The 18058-nt window shown below is 41.4% G+C and overlaps 1 protein-coding gene across 2 annotated transcripts in view; it reads right to left on the reverse strand.

Moving 5' to 3' along the window:
• Positions 1-18058, reverse strand: part of spen (spen family transcriptional repressor) — a 30695-nt gene that overhangs the window by 11685 nt on the left and 952 nt on the right. The window contains exons 2-4 of one of the 2 annotated variants that reach the window (XM_061813118.1): positions 17661-17822; positions 14579-14899; positions 6052-6654 (exon numbers count right to left, since the gene is read on the reverse strand). In XM_061813118.1, the coding sequence (XP_061669102.1) occupies positions 6052-6654; positions 14579-14899; positions 17661-17743 (1007 nt within the window). In that variant the 5' untranslated portion in view covers positions 17744-17822. Of the gene's footprint in view, positions 1-6051; positions 6655-14578; positions 14900-16843; positions 17549-17660; positions 17823-18058 lie in introns of those variants that run through there. The other variant, XM_061813125.1, reaches the window with a different exon arrangement.

An 18058-nucleotide genomic window follows, 5' to 3' on the forward strand; every position in this document is an offset into this window, starting at 1 on the left:
TTTTCAAGTATATTTTGGTGGGACTATGAGACTAAGACAGAAATGTTTATCCAGGACAGTCTTACAATTGCCTACGTAACACACAGAAACTGCACAGGTTAGGCACACTGTTTGAAAAAGGACTCTGAACTCTGCTTGCCGTGATACAAGACCAATTTTCTCGTTTTTCACCCAGGTTTCTTAACAAATTACCACGGTTTGTCCTAAAAATGCATGATGCTAACGTTAGGTCTAATGTCTACTAGGGGTGGGTGAAATGCGAAAAAAAATCTTATATCTCACCTTATAAATATAGCATTTTTTTTTCTCAGATCAGTATCACAGTATGAAACAAATCACTTGTTCCGCTCCCCCAATGTTAAACGTTCCCTGTTCCTCTAAATCTTTTGGATTTACATATTTTCTGTCAAAAGTTTTACATAATATGCAATAATGTACAATTCTGTCAGACAAATAAAAAGAACATGGCCATGCAAAAGTTTTCATGTTTTCCAATTCCAATTTACACCCAGGGTAAGGAGTCTCCATTACATTAATCATCCACTTGAATTCCCCCCCTAAACCCCCAACCTTGCTTACTGGTAGCATGTGTTTTTTAAATAAAATGTGTTTTCAGGGAGTTAGCCCAGTCTAGGGTTGTAAAGTCTTGGATTGAGCGTCCGCTTGCGGGTGGCGCTGCTTCAGGTGGTTAAGTTTTCTGTCTTCTCGACATATTTTACAGAACACTGTACTGATTTATTTCAGAATTTATAAAAGCAAAATAACGGCGGACTACTGAACCTTTCTTGTCAGCAGTGTCATCCATTGAGACTTGGCCTGTGTCTCCCTTCATTTTTTTGGAGGGAGCACTCGTCTTTTTTTCCCCCCAGGGCTTTCCAGGCCTACGCTACAAACATTAGCCACTTTTATATCTCACTGCTAACGTGCTGTGTACGTCAACCCAACTCATCATGGTTTTACTCCCGTCACATGGTTAAGTAAAGAGTAACTCACATTATTGGCAGTTAATATTGTCTGCCAAAATGTGGATATAAACAAATTTGCTTAGCTGGGCTGTGATAGGTCAAGAGGCTGAGGGTAGATCTGAAGTCTCTTTCTAGCTTCTACCTAAGACAACGAATTGGCAAAAAGAAAAATGAGCCTCTGTTGTAGCCTTGCGGCGACACCAGTTTTTCCTCAAGATATTTTTCTAGATCTTCAATTATTGATCACTTGTCTATCATGATATACTGCATAATTACACTGAATTACCACTGAGCACTAGCTACAACATGCTTTGCAGGAATTTAATAGCAAAGTTTTCAAGTGCTTTGCTGATAAAGTCAATTAGCCTGCATCAGGCAACTTTTGCACTTGCTGCATCTTGTGCATCAAATTAACCGCTGTGCTATAAATTATTATGGCACTGACAAACCTTCTTTGTCACTTGGAGAGCAGAAATAGAAAAGCACCATTGGAAAAAAGAGGAAATCTTTTTCAAATGTTTTCTGTAATTAATGTGCTTTTTTCCCCCCCTTTTGGATGAAAAGCCACTGGCCCTTGAAACAATGACTATTTCTTGTCTCCGTCTGACAAAAACCATGACATTTTGAATACATTGTTTTACACCAAGCAATGTGAGATATGTTCCACAATTATGCATTTTTTAGGTTAGCATCATTTACTTCATAGCCTCTGTGCCTCCAACCTCAAGCTTTTTATGTAACACAAATGTGCAATCTGCAGTGTAGGTTTGTCCTTGCCCTAAAGTACTGTACGGTGATTGTACAATATATGCAAGTGGGTGTCAAAAAAGAAAAGTATGCTGCAAGATGAGACAGTGAAAATGGACAGTTTCTCTCGGCCAATGAATGAAGATCGTGAAAGATATAATGGATTGTAATTACATTAGCTAACTCCTTTTATAGACATAATTTCAAGCACATTTAAATTTCAAAATGATTTCCCTACAACACTTCCTCCAGATGATTTTGTCAATCCACAGTGAATGTAATATTTAATCTGGCCGGTTTGGCCAAAATGAACACACACGCAGATGAAGGCATTGCACTATAACAAATTAAAAATGCTGTACGGAATTCAGCTCTCTTATCTAAACAGTGGTGTGTGAAAAGAGAAATCTGAAACATCTCGCATTTCTCTGACGCTCATTTGTCAGCCCTTGCCTCCTATCAGGAAAGGATGGATGGAATTGGGTTTTAAAAATTTACGTCTGCCTCATTTTCCTCAAACCATCCCCATGGCAGCCTCTCCCTCTGCTCTTCCCCCCACCCTGCTTTTTCCTTCTGTGCTCAGACAGTCCCGGAAGTCCTACTGACTGACAGAGCCTGGCCTGTGGAGTGGGCAGGCAGCCAGCACTGGCTAGAAATTTCCAGTTTCAACTGGATCTCACGGAATGGGGCGGAGGGGGGGCATTACCACAGAGGTACGCAGTGAGAAAAAGATAGAACAGCCATCTCCTGAAAATACCACGAAAGCACTAACTCATCTGGCCACACGTGTCGCTCTAACCCGTTAACATTGTGCAAAGGAGACAATCCAGTTCACGCCAGAAAAAAAAAAAAAGTCTGTACGAGAGTCTGTGTGAGCGTTTTGCCCCACTGCAGATATTTGCAACTAGCAAGAGCTCATTATTTATGTACTTGTACAGTTGGGTATGGAAAGTATTCAGACCTCCTAAAATCTTCGTTATATTGCAGCCATTTTTTAAAAATATTTTTTTCCCCTTATGCACACATCGTAGCCCATCTTGACAGTAAAAAGATGAATTGTTGAAATTATAGCAGATTAAAAATAAAAAGAAAGAAAAACTCTAATATCACACAGCCATAATATTCAATTCAGACCCTTTGCTCAGGATTTAGTAGACGCACGCTAAAACAGCCATGAGTCTTTTTGGCAATGCTGCAACAAGTTTTTAATACATGGACTTGGGGATCCTCTTTGCAGATAATCCATCCTTAACTAAATTGTGGAACAATAAATAAATGGGACAGTAATGTGAAACACTGAAATTCTTCTTCTTCTTACACACCTAATTTTGCATCCTGATCCTTTTTAGAAAACCTGATTTGAAACCCAAATTGGAAAACTTGAACACTGACTTGAAACCTTAATTAAAACCTTACCCTGTTTTGAAACCGAAACTACTACTACTTCTTTTTCTTTCGGCTTGTTCTGTTAGGGGTCGCCACAGCGTGTCATCTTTTTTCATCTAAGCCTATCTCGTGCATCTTCCTCTTTAACATCCACTGTCCTCATGTCCTCCCTCACAACATCCATCAACCTTTTCTTTGGTCTTCCTCTTGCCCTTTTGCCTGGCAGCTCCATCCTCAGCACCCTTCCACCAATATACTCAGTCTCTCCCCTCTGGACATGTCCAAACCATCGAAGTCTGCTCTCTCGAACCTTGTCTCCAAAACATCCAACTTTGGCTGTCCCTCTAATGAGCTCAATTCTAATCCTATCCAACCTGTTCACACCAAGGGAGAACCTCAACATCTTCATTTCTGCGACCTCAAGTTCTGCTTCCTGTTGTTTCTTCAGATCCACTGTCTCTAATCTGTACATCGTGGCTGCCCTCACAACTGTTTTATAAACTTTGCCCTTCATCCTGGCGGATACTCTTCCGCCACATAGAAAACCAGATGCCTTCCGCCAACTGTTCCACCCCGCTTGGAATCGAAACACTGGCTCCAAACTCTTATCCCAACCCTTGTAAACCTTTAAAACATTAACCTGGACTTGAAACCCTACTCACACCTTGAAGCCCCAGTTTGAAAGCCTTACAGTCATGAGATGGTGACCAAATCGGGGGTGTGCAGTATATGAGGTACACCAGGGGTCACCAACACGGTACCCACGGACGCCTGGTTGCCCGAGAGGACCACTTGAGGCGGCCGCGAGGCATGTTCTAAAAATAGCACATCACAAATTATTATTTGTAGTTTAAATTTCTAATCTGACTTTCTCACATCAATTTGTAAAATAATGGCATATAATAGAACATATTTATATATTTGTAAAGTATAAGGAGTTCTGTTATTTTCCAAGTTTGTCGCAAGCAGGTCATGTAGCCCGAAATACAATCGCTTCTCACGAAGTAGCCCTCAGCTTCAAAAAGGTTACTGACCCCTCCAGTAGACGTTAAAATTTGGCCTCGTGTATTGATTTGGACTCGAAAGATCAATAACGCTAAAAGCTCCTTAATGACGTTATCATATCTGCCTCACTGTTCTAATGGTTTCAAGCATGTCTGACCCAGACAACAGAGCTGGGGAAGTTGCCACCATTGTTTTTTTTTTCTGATCTTAAGAACAAAACAAAACAAAAAAGATAACAGTGCTTTCACGGTGAACAGTCACTATCCTTTCTAGTTTCATGGCTTGTTGGGAACTACCGTGGGAACAGTTGGCACTACACTTATCTTGTCCCACACCAGCTTACTCAGAGCGGTAGCTGGGGAGTTAACATTAAGATCATATAAATAACTAATCTTCGCTTCCACGGCAGAAAGTAAGCAAAATTTATAACAAGCATGTATATCACTAAAAGAGGACGAGGAGCTAAGCCTGTAACCCAGCGAGCAAAAAAAAAAAAAAAAAAAAAAAAAAGACGATGAAGCCATGCTAACATCTAAGCTATTGTGAAATGTAGAGACCTAAAATACCAGAATAAATGTATACATGGCAGAGTAAACTTTTCAGACAAAGTCTGAAAATGTATTACATTGGAAACAGCAAACATGCACTTGTATTAAGTGACTTGATAAATAATACAACATATAATGTAAGCACATGCCGCAGCCCAAAAAATGTAATTAATTTGTATGGAACCGCATAAGTCAGCTAAAATTTGTCAGTTTGTAGGTTCTTTCGGCTTGTCCCGTTGGGGGCGCCACAGCGTGACATCTCAGATGAACTGTCTTATTTGTTTGGCACAGTTTTTATGCCGGATGCCCTTCCTGACGCAACCCCTCTTGGGGAGGCCCCAGTGAGATACGAACTCATAACCCCTGGTTTACCAAACCAATGCTCTAACCACTGAGCTATGGGGCCCTCAAACGCTATAGTCCTCTGCTCTACTAACTGAGCTATCGAACGTGTGTTGGAACCCTGAATTAGAATTAAAATGAATTCATAACTATAATAATAATTAATTAAAATTCTAAATTTGAGTTTTGAGATCGGTAACGTTTTCAAAATAACATTACACCTTTTTGTAGGAAATTAGTTTTTCTAAAGGACTATGAAACCAAAACATTAAGATTTCAATTGGAATTTTTACATTGAAGTTTAACAATATCACCAATATATTGAAGTTTGAAGCCAGACCACTGTCTTGAAACCCTAAGCCATGTTTGATCCCTGAAATTGACACCGAAATGGGAAGAAGTTGTAGTAGCAATTAAAGTAGTGCAGAGGTTTCTATATTGGCTACTCAGTACAATATAGCTAAAAAGAATAAATAATACATAAAAGCATGAGTCATTAAAAAAAAAACGCTGCTTATCGTCATCTCACAAATGGGTAACATATTGCGTTTTCATCATTCCATTACAGTCCAATTAACACACAGGCAAGTCAAAAAATTGATGAAATTTGAGGACAGGTCCAGATTTTTTTTTTTTTCTGCTGGTCCGCAGCGGGATTCATAGCTTCAAACCTCCGGTCCCCAAGTCAAGTCCTTCACTTCCCCTATCATTCATTTGAACCGTAAGATTGATCAAACTTAATGTACAAATCTCCTCCCACACAGTGAAAGACAGAAATGTCTTGCATCCAGGACTCCAGCTACGTAGGAGCCAATTGGCTTAACCCTAACCACACACCCAAGCTTCTACCAAGCGCAACCATGATTGGTAAATCATTTTGCAGTCATCGACTCAGTCGATGTCTACGCCCACCTTTGCCCGCTGAAAAAGCAACATGGTGAAAACCAGGGCGCCCACAGTTTTCAGTTCAGTTCCCGAACCCTGCCCACGTTCATTTGTACAAGTCGACACCACTGCACACAACAAAAGACATAATAAAAATAAAAAGCATCACTCACCTTCCACTAGTGCTGCTGCTGGTGCTGCTGACCGAGTCCGAACTGGAAGAGCGACTGCGAGAGCCAGAGCCGCTGTGGGAGCGTGGAGGCCGACTAGCCTGGCTTGCCAGCCTCTGAGGTGAGGGGTTTCGCGAATGCGCCGAGTGCGGGGAGCGACTGCGACTGTGTCGAAATGAGCGCTCGCTGCGCCGAGCCCTGTCCTCTCTGTAAATATCCCTGTGAACCACACTCGCCAAAGTAAATGGCTCCCTGGTCCGAGATTCGTAACGAGGCTCTGGTGTCTCGAAACGACACGGACTCCTGCTGTGGGAGCGGTAGAAGTTAACCCCGCTGGATGTAGATCCTCCACTTCCCCCTGCGGTGGCCCCTGCCGCACCACTCGTTCCAGTGTTGCCAGCAACAGCGTTAAGGATACCAACTCCGGAAGACAAAGTTGTACTGCTTCCTATGGATGCACCAGAGCCATTCCCAGATGAGCCGAGAGTCCTTTCCCTCGCATAATAGTCTGTGTCATAGTGCCGCTGGCGTTCAAAGCTGCTTCCTTGACGCTCATGGTGACCATAAGCGCCATGGTCGTACGCTCGGTCTCGACTTTCAGCAGTCCTTAACAAAGACAAAGGGGAGAAGAAGAATAAAATCAGCCAAGTGTAATATAATCAAAAAACCTTTTTCTAATCATTTCAAACTGAAAAACAAAGATTTACCGAGGTCACCTTTTCATTTGTTGTAAAGCACAATTTGACACCAGTCGTCATGAAGATTGGTTAGCACAGAGAAACCAAGATGATAAATAGTAGTAATTATTTCTAACCTTTTACTAAAAACCCAGCTGTGCATTTTGAAATAAAATCATTAAGTATGATTGAGCAAATGTCAGTTCTCTCGAAACCTAAAACGACTCATGAGAGGACGTTTGTGAATGGCAGTTTACAGTCTTTGATTGACTGACGTTTTGTGCATGGAAAAACGAAGGGAAACTTGATTTTGCATGCAAATTGAGATGGAGGCTGACCTATAAACCAGGAGCACCCGGGGTTGTGTGTGTATTCATTTGTGTCTTCTGAGCAGAGTATTTGCAAACAAATAAATTTAGTATGCGCAATGTGATATATCCAACCTGAGATGAATTCCGATGGCTGCTTTGGGGTCTTTAAATCCTGCATCTGAAGGCAGGCCCACACTCGCACCACTGTGAGTAACCATGACAAGGAGACACAGGCAAAATGACCGACAAAAGGGAGAACTATTTTCTGCTTGTGCAAATCATTTTGAAATGCCAGAAAAAAATGGATGTCATTTTGACGATTCAGCAATGCAATATCGGAGTTTCTGAATGATCTGAGAGCTGAATTGGAGCTAGTTACATGAAATACTCATGTCAACTCTGACAAAACTATCAACTCTGCATTGTCATTTCACACCGTGACAACTTGTGCTGGCCTCTCTCAAAGCCCTTTGAGGGTGCGCTGGCCCAACTGAAATGCAATGTTACGCAAGGTGGGCACCTGGGATGACTTCATTAAACAAAGCATTGCTTTTATGTTGCTGTCAGCTTCTGCAAAATCATCAAAGTAATAGAATTCATTTCTCTAACCTTACTAATGTGTGTCTGTCATCCACTAGCACTTGTAATTCCATTTCTTCAAACTGCATTTTGCATTTGCAGCGCTCTACCAATTGCCTTTCTTTAAGTCTTTAGAGTTTACAAGGAATTTAGCGCCTGGTACTTGCGATCTTTGAGCCCTTATTGGAGCCCTGTGCACTGCTTTCCATTGTCAGTTTCCACTTCTACGTTAATCATCACTCTGTGTTCTTTGCCATCATTAGTAGACTTCTGTTGTATCATCACAAAAAAAAGCGTATAGATTTTCCTGCATTATGGCAATTTTCGTGCAACCTTTGAGGCATATTTTAAAACAAGGAAAAAAAATTCTGTTGAATATTGGACTTCTAAAACTTGAGGTGCCTCTTACTTGAAATTCCATGATATTTTGTTATGTTGCTCAAGTGCAAAAACACATTTTGTGGCGAGGCACATTATGATTTATCCCAGTGCTGTTATGACTGGGGAACGATATACAAGTATTATTAACGTATGATTACATATACAGCAAAACCTTGGTTTTCATATGCCATAGGCTGTGAACTTTTTTTTTTTGCTACATGAAATTTTGTCCAAGGTTTTTTCACATCAGCTTGGTTTTCGTATGGTCCAAACAACAAACTCATCAGCCTGTCGACGTCACTCCTCACTTCAAAATTTTTAAATGAGCTATTGAAAGTGAAGACAATCCAAATTTTTGGTCCAAAAGTAGATGCACATGATTTGCTTTCGTGGGCTACGATAAGTGAAATAGAGAGCTGGATCTAGCCCTTGGGCCTTGAGTTTGACACCCGTGTTCTAGAGACATATTACAAGAATGATGACAATTGTACAAATATTAATTCGGAGAATCTGTTTATTTCTCGTATTTCCTGAAAATTTGAATTAAGATTAGATTTAAAATATGGATATTTTTTTTTTTTTTGTCTACCACCAAGGTAGAAAAGAAGCAAATGAGCATTCCGCTAACTCTGGTCTACTTTCTTTTATGCATTGTGCCTGTAACAAAGACTTTTTAATAGAATAAGTAATAATAATAATAATAATAATAATATAATAATAATAATAATAATAATAATAATAATAATAATAATAATAATAGAAAACAGGCAAAAGTACTACATGGCAGGAACAAAGAATAAGGAACCTATCTCAAGGAGGTTAGGATGATGTGTATTTGTGAGCAGAATTGTGAATTTGACAGACTTTTTACTGAACAGCGACAAACTCAAATTTGGCCATTTACAGAATAAAACTGAATTTGAAAAGTATAAAGTACATTTAAAATTTCCTTATTTGATTAAAAGAAGAAAACTTATATTCTTTTTTTTGCGAATACAAATTACGAACAAAAAAACTACTGTAGTTAAATAAGCCTCACCATATTATGGTTCACCTTTGGTGCACTCGGTATGCCAGATTTCTTGGGCATGTTTTTCTTTTTTTTTTGGCTCTGCAGTATACAAACAAATCTAAATTTAGAATTGCACACATTCAATATATGTAAAACCATAATATGTTGCAAAAGCACTTAAATCTACTGGAAGACATGCAGCATAATCAAAGAAAAGCAAGAAGACAAGGCAGAGAAGTTCCCAGACCTAACTCCAGTTTCAGTCTTTTATCCCAAAGAGCGAGAATAGATGCCTGTGCATAATGTTGTATCCCAGTTTGAATGTGTTGTTAATCCGTATGTGTTAAAGTAGCAGATGTTTCTAATTTTTTATTTGCTGTAACTTCAATGCTAATTTCCATCAGCCACTATATGACACTTCAGCTTGTATGTTAAGGTTAAAATAGCAGACTTTTCTCATATGATTTGTTGAACATTTTGGTGTTTGAATATACTTTTAATTAGATTTTGTTGTTGTTCATTTTTTTGATAAACCTCAACTTGGAAAGACAAACAGCTTGAAGCAAACACATTTTGCTACTTATTTAGACGACTGCTGCGAGACGCACTAGGTCCCAGATTTTAGATAGTAGCAGCTGGCCAATAGAGGATTCTAGCTTTGCTCCCCCACACCCTGCCACTCAACCTAGAGACGCTAAACAAGCCCCCCCCCCCCCCCCAAAAAAAATGAAATATTATAGTAAAATTATTTACAAATGTATGTATTTTTAAGGTGGAACAGGACAACAGATGAGAGCATCTGACTCAAAGTTCTAAGGACCAGGTTCAAATCTCGGGGAGTTTGTATGTTCTCCCTGTGCCTGTGTGGGTTTCCTCTGGGCACTACGGCTTCCTCCCACATCCCCCAAAAAAAGCATTGTAGGTTTATTGAGGACTCTAAATTGCCCGTAGGTGTGAATGTGAGTGCCCTGCAATTGGCTGCCAATCAGTTCAGCGTTTAACGCACATCCTGCCCAAAGATAGATGGGGTAGGCTCCAGCACTCCTGTGACCCTCGTGGGGATAAGCGGCACAGAAAATGGATGGATGGATTTTTAAATTAGCAGGATGATTACAGTAGTATACAATTAATTATGCATAAATTCAATTTGTTTATCTTGCCTCATTTTATGACACTTTCTGATTTGGGCACTCACGTTTCCTCATGAAGTCGTGTTAAACGTTTGATATGCACAGTAGATTCTTTAATGCATAAGATTGGGCGATGTTCCCATGTCGATTTCAGCTGATTCAGTCGCGTAGTGCTTTGCACAGAGAGAACACACTATTGAGAAAGTATTAACATAAAGGGCAATAGGGTGCATAGGTGAATCTGGAGTCTGAAACATGCTAGTTTTGGTACGATATATATTTTTTTTTTTGTCAAGCTGTTCGTCTGTGGCAGCCGATTTGGAATAACAAAGCACACCAATTCCTCGTGGCTTGTGAAAGCAACCCTCCCTCGACTTGCCTACGAGTACATTAAGAATGACACCATAAAGCACACCACCATGGTAAGGTTTGGATAACATTTAAAACTTTTTAAATATTTTCAAACATTTTTTTTTCGATTTTTTGACAATAACTTTGCACTGTATTAGGCGTTATTGGCCACGAGAAAAAGTACTGTGCAATAACATGCCCACCCATTAAAAAAAAATTAAATAAAAATGTAAATATAAATCTAAAAAATATATATTATATCCAATATATTGGACAATCAGCTGTAATGAATGATCCCTACCCATATAGCCCGTTAAATCACGGTTCCACGGTATGATGAAAATATTCATGTATTTTCTCAGTCTGACTGTTTAGTGTGAAATACACATTCTATTGAATTTTATCAAGTTAAATATTTGCCAACTCATGCCGTGGTCACGTGTCAAATCTCTCGCTGGACAATGACCCAGCTGTAGGAATTAAAATAGGCAGACAATTTTTAATATATTTTGTACTTGTGATTTAATTTTTTGCCGTTGAAGTACATTTATAATATGCGTTAAAATGTAGTTTAAGAAGATGGTGTGTTTTAGTAAAATTTAATGTTTGTATGTGGGAGGGATATATATATTATTTATTTATTTATTTATTACAGGCTCTTTCCAAAAAATGTATCAAAGTTGGCTTTGGAACACACGCTCTGAGAAACAAGGGTTTACTATAGTTTCACAGTGGAGCTTTAATGCCCTGTCAAATCTGGGATTTTACTAATAAGCTCATCTCACAAGTAACAGATGCCAGTATATTGCGCAAAACACTTTGGGTGCGCATAGACCTCAGTTCAACGAGCACCAAGGACTGACATGGAGGGACGGGCTCCCATAAAAACAATTTGGAAGTATTGTTGACTGTATTCAATTCAAACTCTCAAAGATGGCCCAAAACATTGTGAGAGATGATGACTTATAGCGCAGGACATCAGCATAGCGCAGACATAAACTCAATGTACATCGAAATAAACAAATTACTTTTAAAATGGAATACAAATCATTTAAGTTAAAGTTACGGTTTTTATTGTTTTAATTTCTTAATTTTTTTTTCCGGACAGCTACCAACGTTAAAATATTTTGTGCAGAGTTGACAACGGTTTGACCCTGGAATTTTTTCCTATGGCGGCATACCACTGATTTGAAAGCCGAAAAACGTGAAGATCATCTATACAGGGAATCACTGTGTACCACTGCATTACTGTTAGGTCACGACAGCTGCTGGTCAGGTAAGGAAATTTGAAGAAAAGGTGAAAGAAAAGAAGGTAAGGTATAGTACAGAGTGCAGCGGCTAGCGCTGTTAGTGTGAAGATAAAGACTCAGCGGTGCAAACTACGGGGGTTAGCGAGGACAGCTAAAATACAAAGGCAGGGCAGGACATACCAACCTTTTGAGAAAGCAGTAACTTGAGCTATCATTCCAAATATAATACAGGGAGATAGAACTTTGTGTGGACAAAAATGATGAGTGGAGGGTGGTGGGGGGGAAAAAATGAACACTGTTGATGTGAAAAAAAATGACATGTAATCCTCATCTTCAGGGCAGCGACCTTCGGGGAAGAACGCAAAATGGGATCCAATCTCAAGAGTTGCGGATGCTTGAATTGAGTCACCTCAAGTCCATATATCCATCCAGGCATGTGTGCTACTTTTTCATTGAAACATAATATCCCAGAGTCCATCTTTAACTATACCATGACTGGTTTCCAATTCTACATTTCCACTTTGTCTGTGAGCGCTAGAAAAAAAATCCACAAAGTAGAGGCATCAGTCCAGTTCAGCCCATTCGAGTCTAACTGAAAAAGTAGTGATTAGTGGTAATCCATCTTCCTGTAGTCATTTCTTTGCAGTGAGGAGAAAATGCAGTCTATGGTTGACATAAACTGTCTGTTCGTGCTTGAGTCTGGATGGAGTCCACATAGCAGCCAGGTTGTGACTATCAATTTTTGGATTTCATCCAATGCTTATAGTTCCACGTGAGAAAGGAGGTATTCCACAGGAATGTGATCTCCAAGGGTGAGGAGGTGAAGACTCTCCAGCCAGCCAACATTGTCCATATTAGTCCTTGGCAAAAAAGTAAATAAATGTCCCAATTAATTCAGGTCTTTTATGGCTCTTGTCTTGTGGTCTCCAAGAGGTTTCAAATTGTAATGCGCTGTTCTCAGACAGAATTCCAAAATAAAAGAAATAAAAAGACACCAAGAAAGCAACGTGCACCTTTGGCAGAATAGAATATCCTTTGAGATAATCCATCAGGGGGGGATGTATTTCCCATGTAGTTTATCCACGACGACTCCATGCGCGGAACTGTAAGATGACACTCGTCCAAAAATGCTGTCTTGTATGTGTGCGAGTGTGTTTGTTTTGTTTGACTACATGGAGGACAACCAGAGATATAATCCACCGGGCCAGCCAAGTATCTCCAGATTAGGAGAGGAATCGCAGTCGCTGGAGCGCTCTCTCTTGAGCACCTTGCATTTAGCCATCTTCAACATCCTGGGAAAATGTACCATGTCTAATCTTTACCCTCCACAAATGATAAATCCACCTGACAATGTTGCTTCTTCTGAAAAATTTGAATCTATCCGTTGATGCGATTCGCAACCAGATACGCAAAAGTGTGCACTAACATAAGGTGATAGACATGCATGATTGCCCCTCCCTCTCCTGCCCCCACAACGCTCTTGAGCCTTTCAGCCTTCAGCCCATTTGCACGTGGCCTCTCTTTATTACCCAAGGCAGCATTACAGCAACCTAATTGACTGTAGTTTATTTCAAATCTTCTTCTTTACTACTGTGCATAGATGACTGAAGAGAAAAGAATGAGCAAATGAATTATCCACATGGATGATCTACTGTTTTGTCTTTTTTAATACAACATTTTGGCTTTTTTTTTGTCGTAATACGCAAAATGATGTTAACCGTGAAAAACTGACGAAAGGAGCCATCATATTAAGCATTAGGCACGTATATTACACACGCATGAGGCCCTGTGTGGCGGCCACTGCCAGGGACTTATTGCTTTGAATGAATTATTTGTAGTCCTGTTTATTCCTATGTGGCACTTCTTCTAAATAACTGGTGAGAGGAGTTATGGCATTAATTGTATGCGGACTTTCTTTTTTTAACTTGTGCCTCAACTGTGCGGATTGTTTGGGTAATTTATTTCAATTGTGCAAGGTGGCAGTTACCATGAATAACTGGTGAAAGGACGGCTTCCATTCCATCATCATTTCACAAATTGCATATTTGTCTTTTTTTTTTATTCCCGTGATACCTATCTTTACCTATTCTATGTGCTCTCGTTAAAATGCCCAAGGTATCAAAAATTTGTGCCAAAGCCCTGCCTAGATGGGAAAGTAGTTCATAAATTGTTCCCAATATGTTGAATTGATACAACTTGACTGAGAGACAAGCTTGTACCTCGAGATAGAGCTAAATTTAGCCTGGGTTATAGTGGAAGTTAGGAGAGTCTTCCCAGCGTGTGCTTGTACCTGCGCTTTAAGAGTGCATTTAAATCTGTAAGCCATTTTGAAGGGACAGTGCTCTAAGATGATTTTAAAAGATTTTGAATTATTTATGGTTTAGACTATGAACACAGGGAACTGTAAGTCTCTTTTGGAGGGCGTTTAATGGCATTTTAATTGCTACCGACGGGAGAGGACGGTCCCTATACTCCTGAATGGCCTGATTCTGTTAATTGTGTGAAAAGCCCATATTGCCAATGTGCATGAGGATAAGCAGCATGCCAAAAGTGGGGAAGTGGCCACTCACACTAGCCAAATATAGCCAACTAGATTTTCAGTGCCAAGTGGGCGCAAGCATGGCACGCATTGTCTTGTGCTCAGTCACAAGGTGTTAACAAGTAATGCAGTGTCTACCTTTGAGAATAGCATATCCAGGAGAGATGCCATTGGAGGGAATCCCTGTACAATTATATCCTCCTAAAGAAGTCAGTGAATATGCTAGAAAGACGCTTAAGATGAGCCGTTTTCTAACAAAGCACACTTCCCCTTGACGTCATAGAAACTGTGTCCACTTACCCGTCTAGTCTCCGTTCATAGCGTCCATCTCTGCTGTGGAGTGACGTGGGGGGGCCATACACGCCCCCCCCTGCCACCCGCGTGAACCCTGATACATCCCGGCCACGAGAGCCCAAGGACAGACTATCGTCGAGCCCCCTCGCCGCGCTCGGAATGGTGCCCGGCTCATTGTAATCAGTGCGCAGGTCTCTGTCCCCCATCTTGTTGACAGCATTGTGAGCTTTCTGAGCACTTTTGATGTCCACAAAATCCACAAAGGCTGCCACTCCGCCCTCTGAACCCCGCTTAGGCAGGACTTTGACACTCTCCACACGTCCATATCTGCAGAAGAAAAAAATAACTAAATTGATGGCCCAAGTGGAAAGATCATAAAAGATCAGATCTCACAAATCAATTTCACACGTTAACTTACGCACTCAGTATTTATGTTTACATGAATAGAATCAAATGGAAAGTCACAGAATTCATTCATATGCACAGAACCAAAAAGCTTGTTCCGCAAACTTTTCTTTGGTATGAATTTTTTTTCTTCTTCTGGCATTTCAGTCAAGGGAGCCTTTGACCTTGAAAACAATTTGACCTGAACCGTCCCACATTACAGTGAACAGCTTTGTCGGGGTACTGGTCACTGTGGGAAGTGTCTGTCCATTTGGGGGAGCTTTTTTGAGAATTAACACTTCCATAGTACACGACAGGATATTAATGAAGGGAATGGGAAGCAAACACATGACAACTTAATAAAATAATGCAAGTGAAACAAGTAATGTATTTATGCTTACAAACATTTACAGCAAATGCTACTGATATGCTCAATTTTCTCATGCACCCTACACCCAAATGAATAAAAGCTTAATTAAAGCAGTGAGCAGCAAAGAATGGGAGATCAGGGATGTGAGGTTTGCTGCGTGGATGACTATGGGAAAATTTAGAAGCTGAGTTCTTGCATGTCCTGTATACTTGTACCAGGAAGCATTGCCTGCGGCGAGGCCTGGCACGAGAATGACTATATTGACAAATGGTTTGATAAATAAAACGGACATAATAGTTTTTCCTGATTCAACAAATTGTGCGTTGTGGTGAGTCGACGGCGAGTTGGTCGGCAGTGCCATGAGTTGCCATTGGGCTCGTGGAACCTCAGCACACAGGTGTTGACTGCTTCCGATACTCCCTAGCCTAGCTCCATGCGCAGCGCGTAGCAGACAAAGAGACACTTGAGGGAAAGATAACTGTTATGTTTGCTAGCCTGTGAGCTAGCGAGCTAAGGAGCTAAACAGCTTGCTCCAGCACGGCGGGGACATGTAAAACGTCAGCGACTTGCTCTAAGTTGTGAATTATATCCTGCCTTGTGTGAGAAGAGGCAGAACAGAAGATGAATAAATGAATTTTTGAAGGACTCATAGAAGAGGCCAAAACAGCTTCAAGATTTTTGGTTTGGTGTAGTCAGGTTAAAGGGGTTCCAAGCAGACTCTGCAATTTCACAGACTGTCATGACTCATTTTTGGGAAATTTTGTCACAGTGCTACTTACAGTGAGTTTGCATGTCTGGTGGGCACGCTGGTCAAGTACCTCGTTTTACATGTTTCAAACCGTGGACTACATCCACCCATTCTCAACACCACTTATCTAGATCAGGGTCACGGGGCACTTGAGACACTCCAGGCTGACTTCGGGCCAAAGGCGGACTACACCCTGTACTGGTCGCCGGGCACATTTAGACACGGACAGGCATTTGCCCTCATATTCACACGGTCACTGAGTCTAAACTGAACCCACGCTGCTTGCACCAAGCTAGGTTAAACAAGTTGACCAGTACACCATAAGGACACTTATAGAGAAAATTTTAAATATGACGAATAAGTTACAAACACACCAAACTCGAATACTGTCTAAGGTGGGCTGCGCACACACTAACAAAAAATGAAACATGCCCACTATTATGGAGAAGACGTACAAGTTAAATGGGATACAAAGAGCAATTTATCACTTTGCATTCATGAAAAGAAAATCTAATTTTAAGATGCCTTCAAAGGTTACTACCACGTTTGGAACTGTAGTGGGGCCAAAACGTGTGTGGCATTAAGCAGGTGCCCAAACTACGCACAGCCTCGACGCCATTTTACACACTTGCTCACTCATTCTGCCTTCCCCCGTCACATCACAATGTTTTTTTCCGTCTCTCTCTCGTTCTCTCTCACACACACACACACACACACACCACACACACACCTGCAGGCATGCCGCCTTGCTCGGCTCGCTCAGTCAAACCTGTGCAAACGTGGATGGAGGCAGCTTCCCACTGCGCCATTGCAACGACGAGCACGACGCACATTCACACGCACGCTCACAAATAATTGCTTGCATGCTTTCTCTAATTGATAACGTTGAACATTTGATGAGGCGCGCGTGATTTAGTCTGATGTGGCGACGCCTAGGTCGGGCAGAGAAACGGAGAGGCGGATGCTTTCAGCAGTCTGGCGTTGTTGTTTTTTTTTTTTTTTTTTTTTTTGGTGGGGGGCACATGCGGACGCAGCTGCGAGGAGGGCTGTGATTTCCTTGACAGCTTGGAGACAGCAAGGTGCACGACAGTTGACATTTCCGTCAAGATTAATTCTTAACAATAAGGCCAGAATCCACGCAAGGAACAAAAGACGACGATAACCGCCTGCGTGTGCGTGTCTTAGGGAATTGCAACGCTTCTTTCTGTAGTGCAATCACATCTAATTTGCAAGTGGGGAAAAAATAAACACAAATTGAGGCTGCAGGACGTTTGCCTCCTACTCCCGACTTGTGTGCATTGGGTCTAAAATCGTGCAACATGCACCAGATCTCACGCTGGGTCGGATCCCGATTCACAAATTCAACCAATAAATGTTCACAATGTGGTTCAGCGTTCGGAGAATCAAGGAAGGTGTTTTTGCAGCCTTTGGCACAGGTGGGCTGCTCGGGCAATGGTGGGAATGTCGACATGCCCACGGAAACAAGTGTGTGCACCGCAGACGACGCTGATGCTGATTAAGATGGGACGCTGACATGTTGTATGGATGCGAGCGGGGAGACCGCAAAACACTTTCTTTCCACTCACCGCTTAAAGTGCTCGATGATTTTCTCCTCTCGCACATTTTCGGGTAAATTTCCCACCCATAGATGTCTGGTTTCACGAACCATGCTGGGCACTGCTGCTGCTGCTGCTGCTGCTGCTGCTGCTGCTGCTGCTGCTGCTCGGCGACCATACAGATCACTTTTGCTATGTCAGAAAATAGAAAAAGTGTGCAAAGTCAACGCCACTGACTGTTCGCCTTGCCCCGATGTCAACCATTTGTCTTGCACGCTCTCTTTTGACACTGCACTGTTTCAAGCGCGACCTTGCACCCCGTGAACGCGCTGCGGGCCGTTCCCGTGACGAGGTACAGGGGGGCGGTGTTGAGGACGAGAAGGTGAGTCCCTTGCACAACGTGGCCTTTGAGTGGTGAGAAAGAAGCG

The sequence above is a fragment of the Syngnathoides biaculeatus genome, chromosome 2, assembly GCF_019802595.1.
Source record: "Syngnathoides biaculeatus isolate LvHL_M chromosome 2, ASM1980259v1, whole genome shotgun sequence".
NCBI lineage: Eukaryota > Metazoa > Chordata > Actinopteri > Syngnathiformes > Syngnathidae > Syngnathoides > Syngnathoides biaculeatus.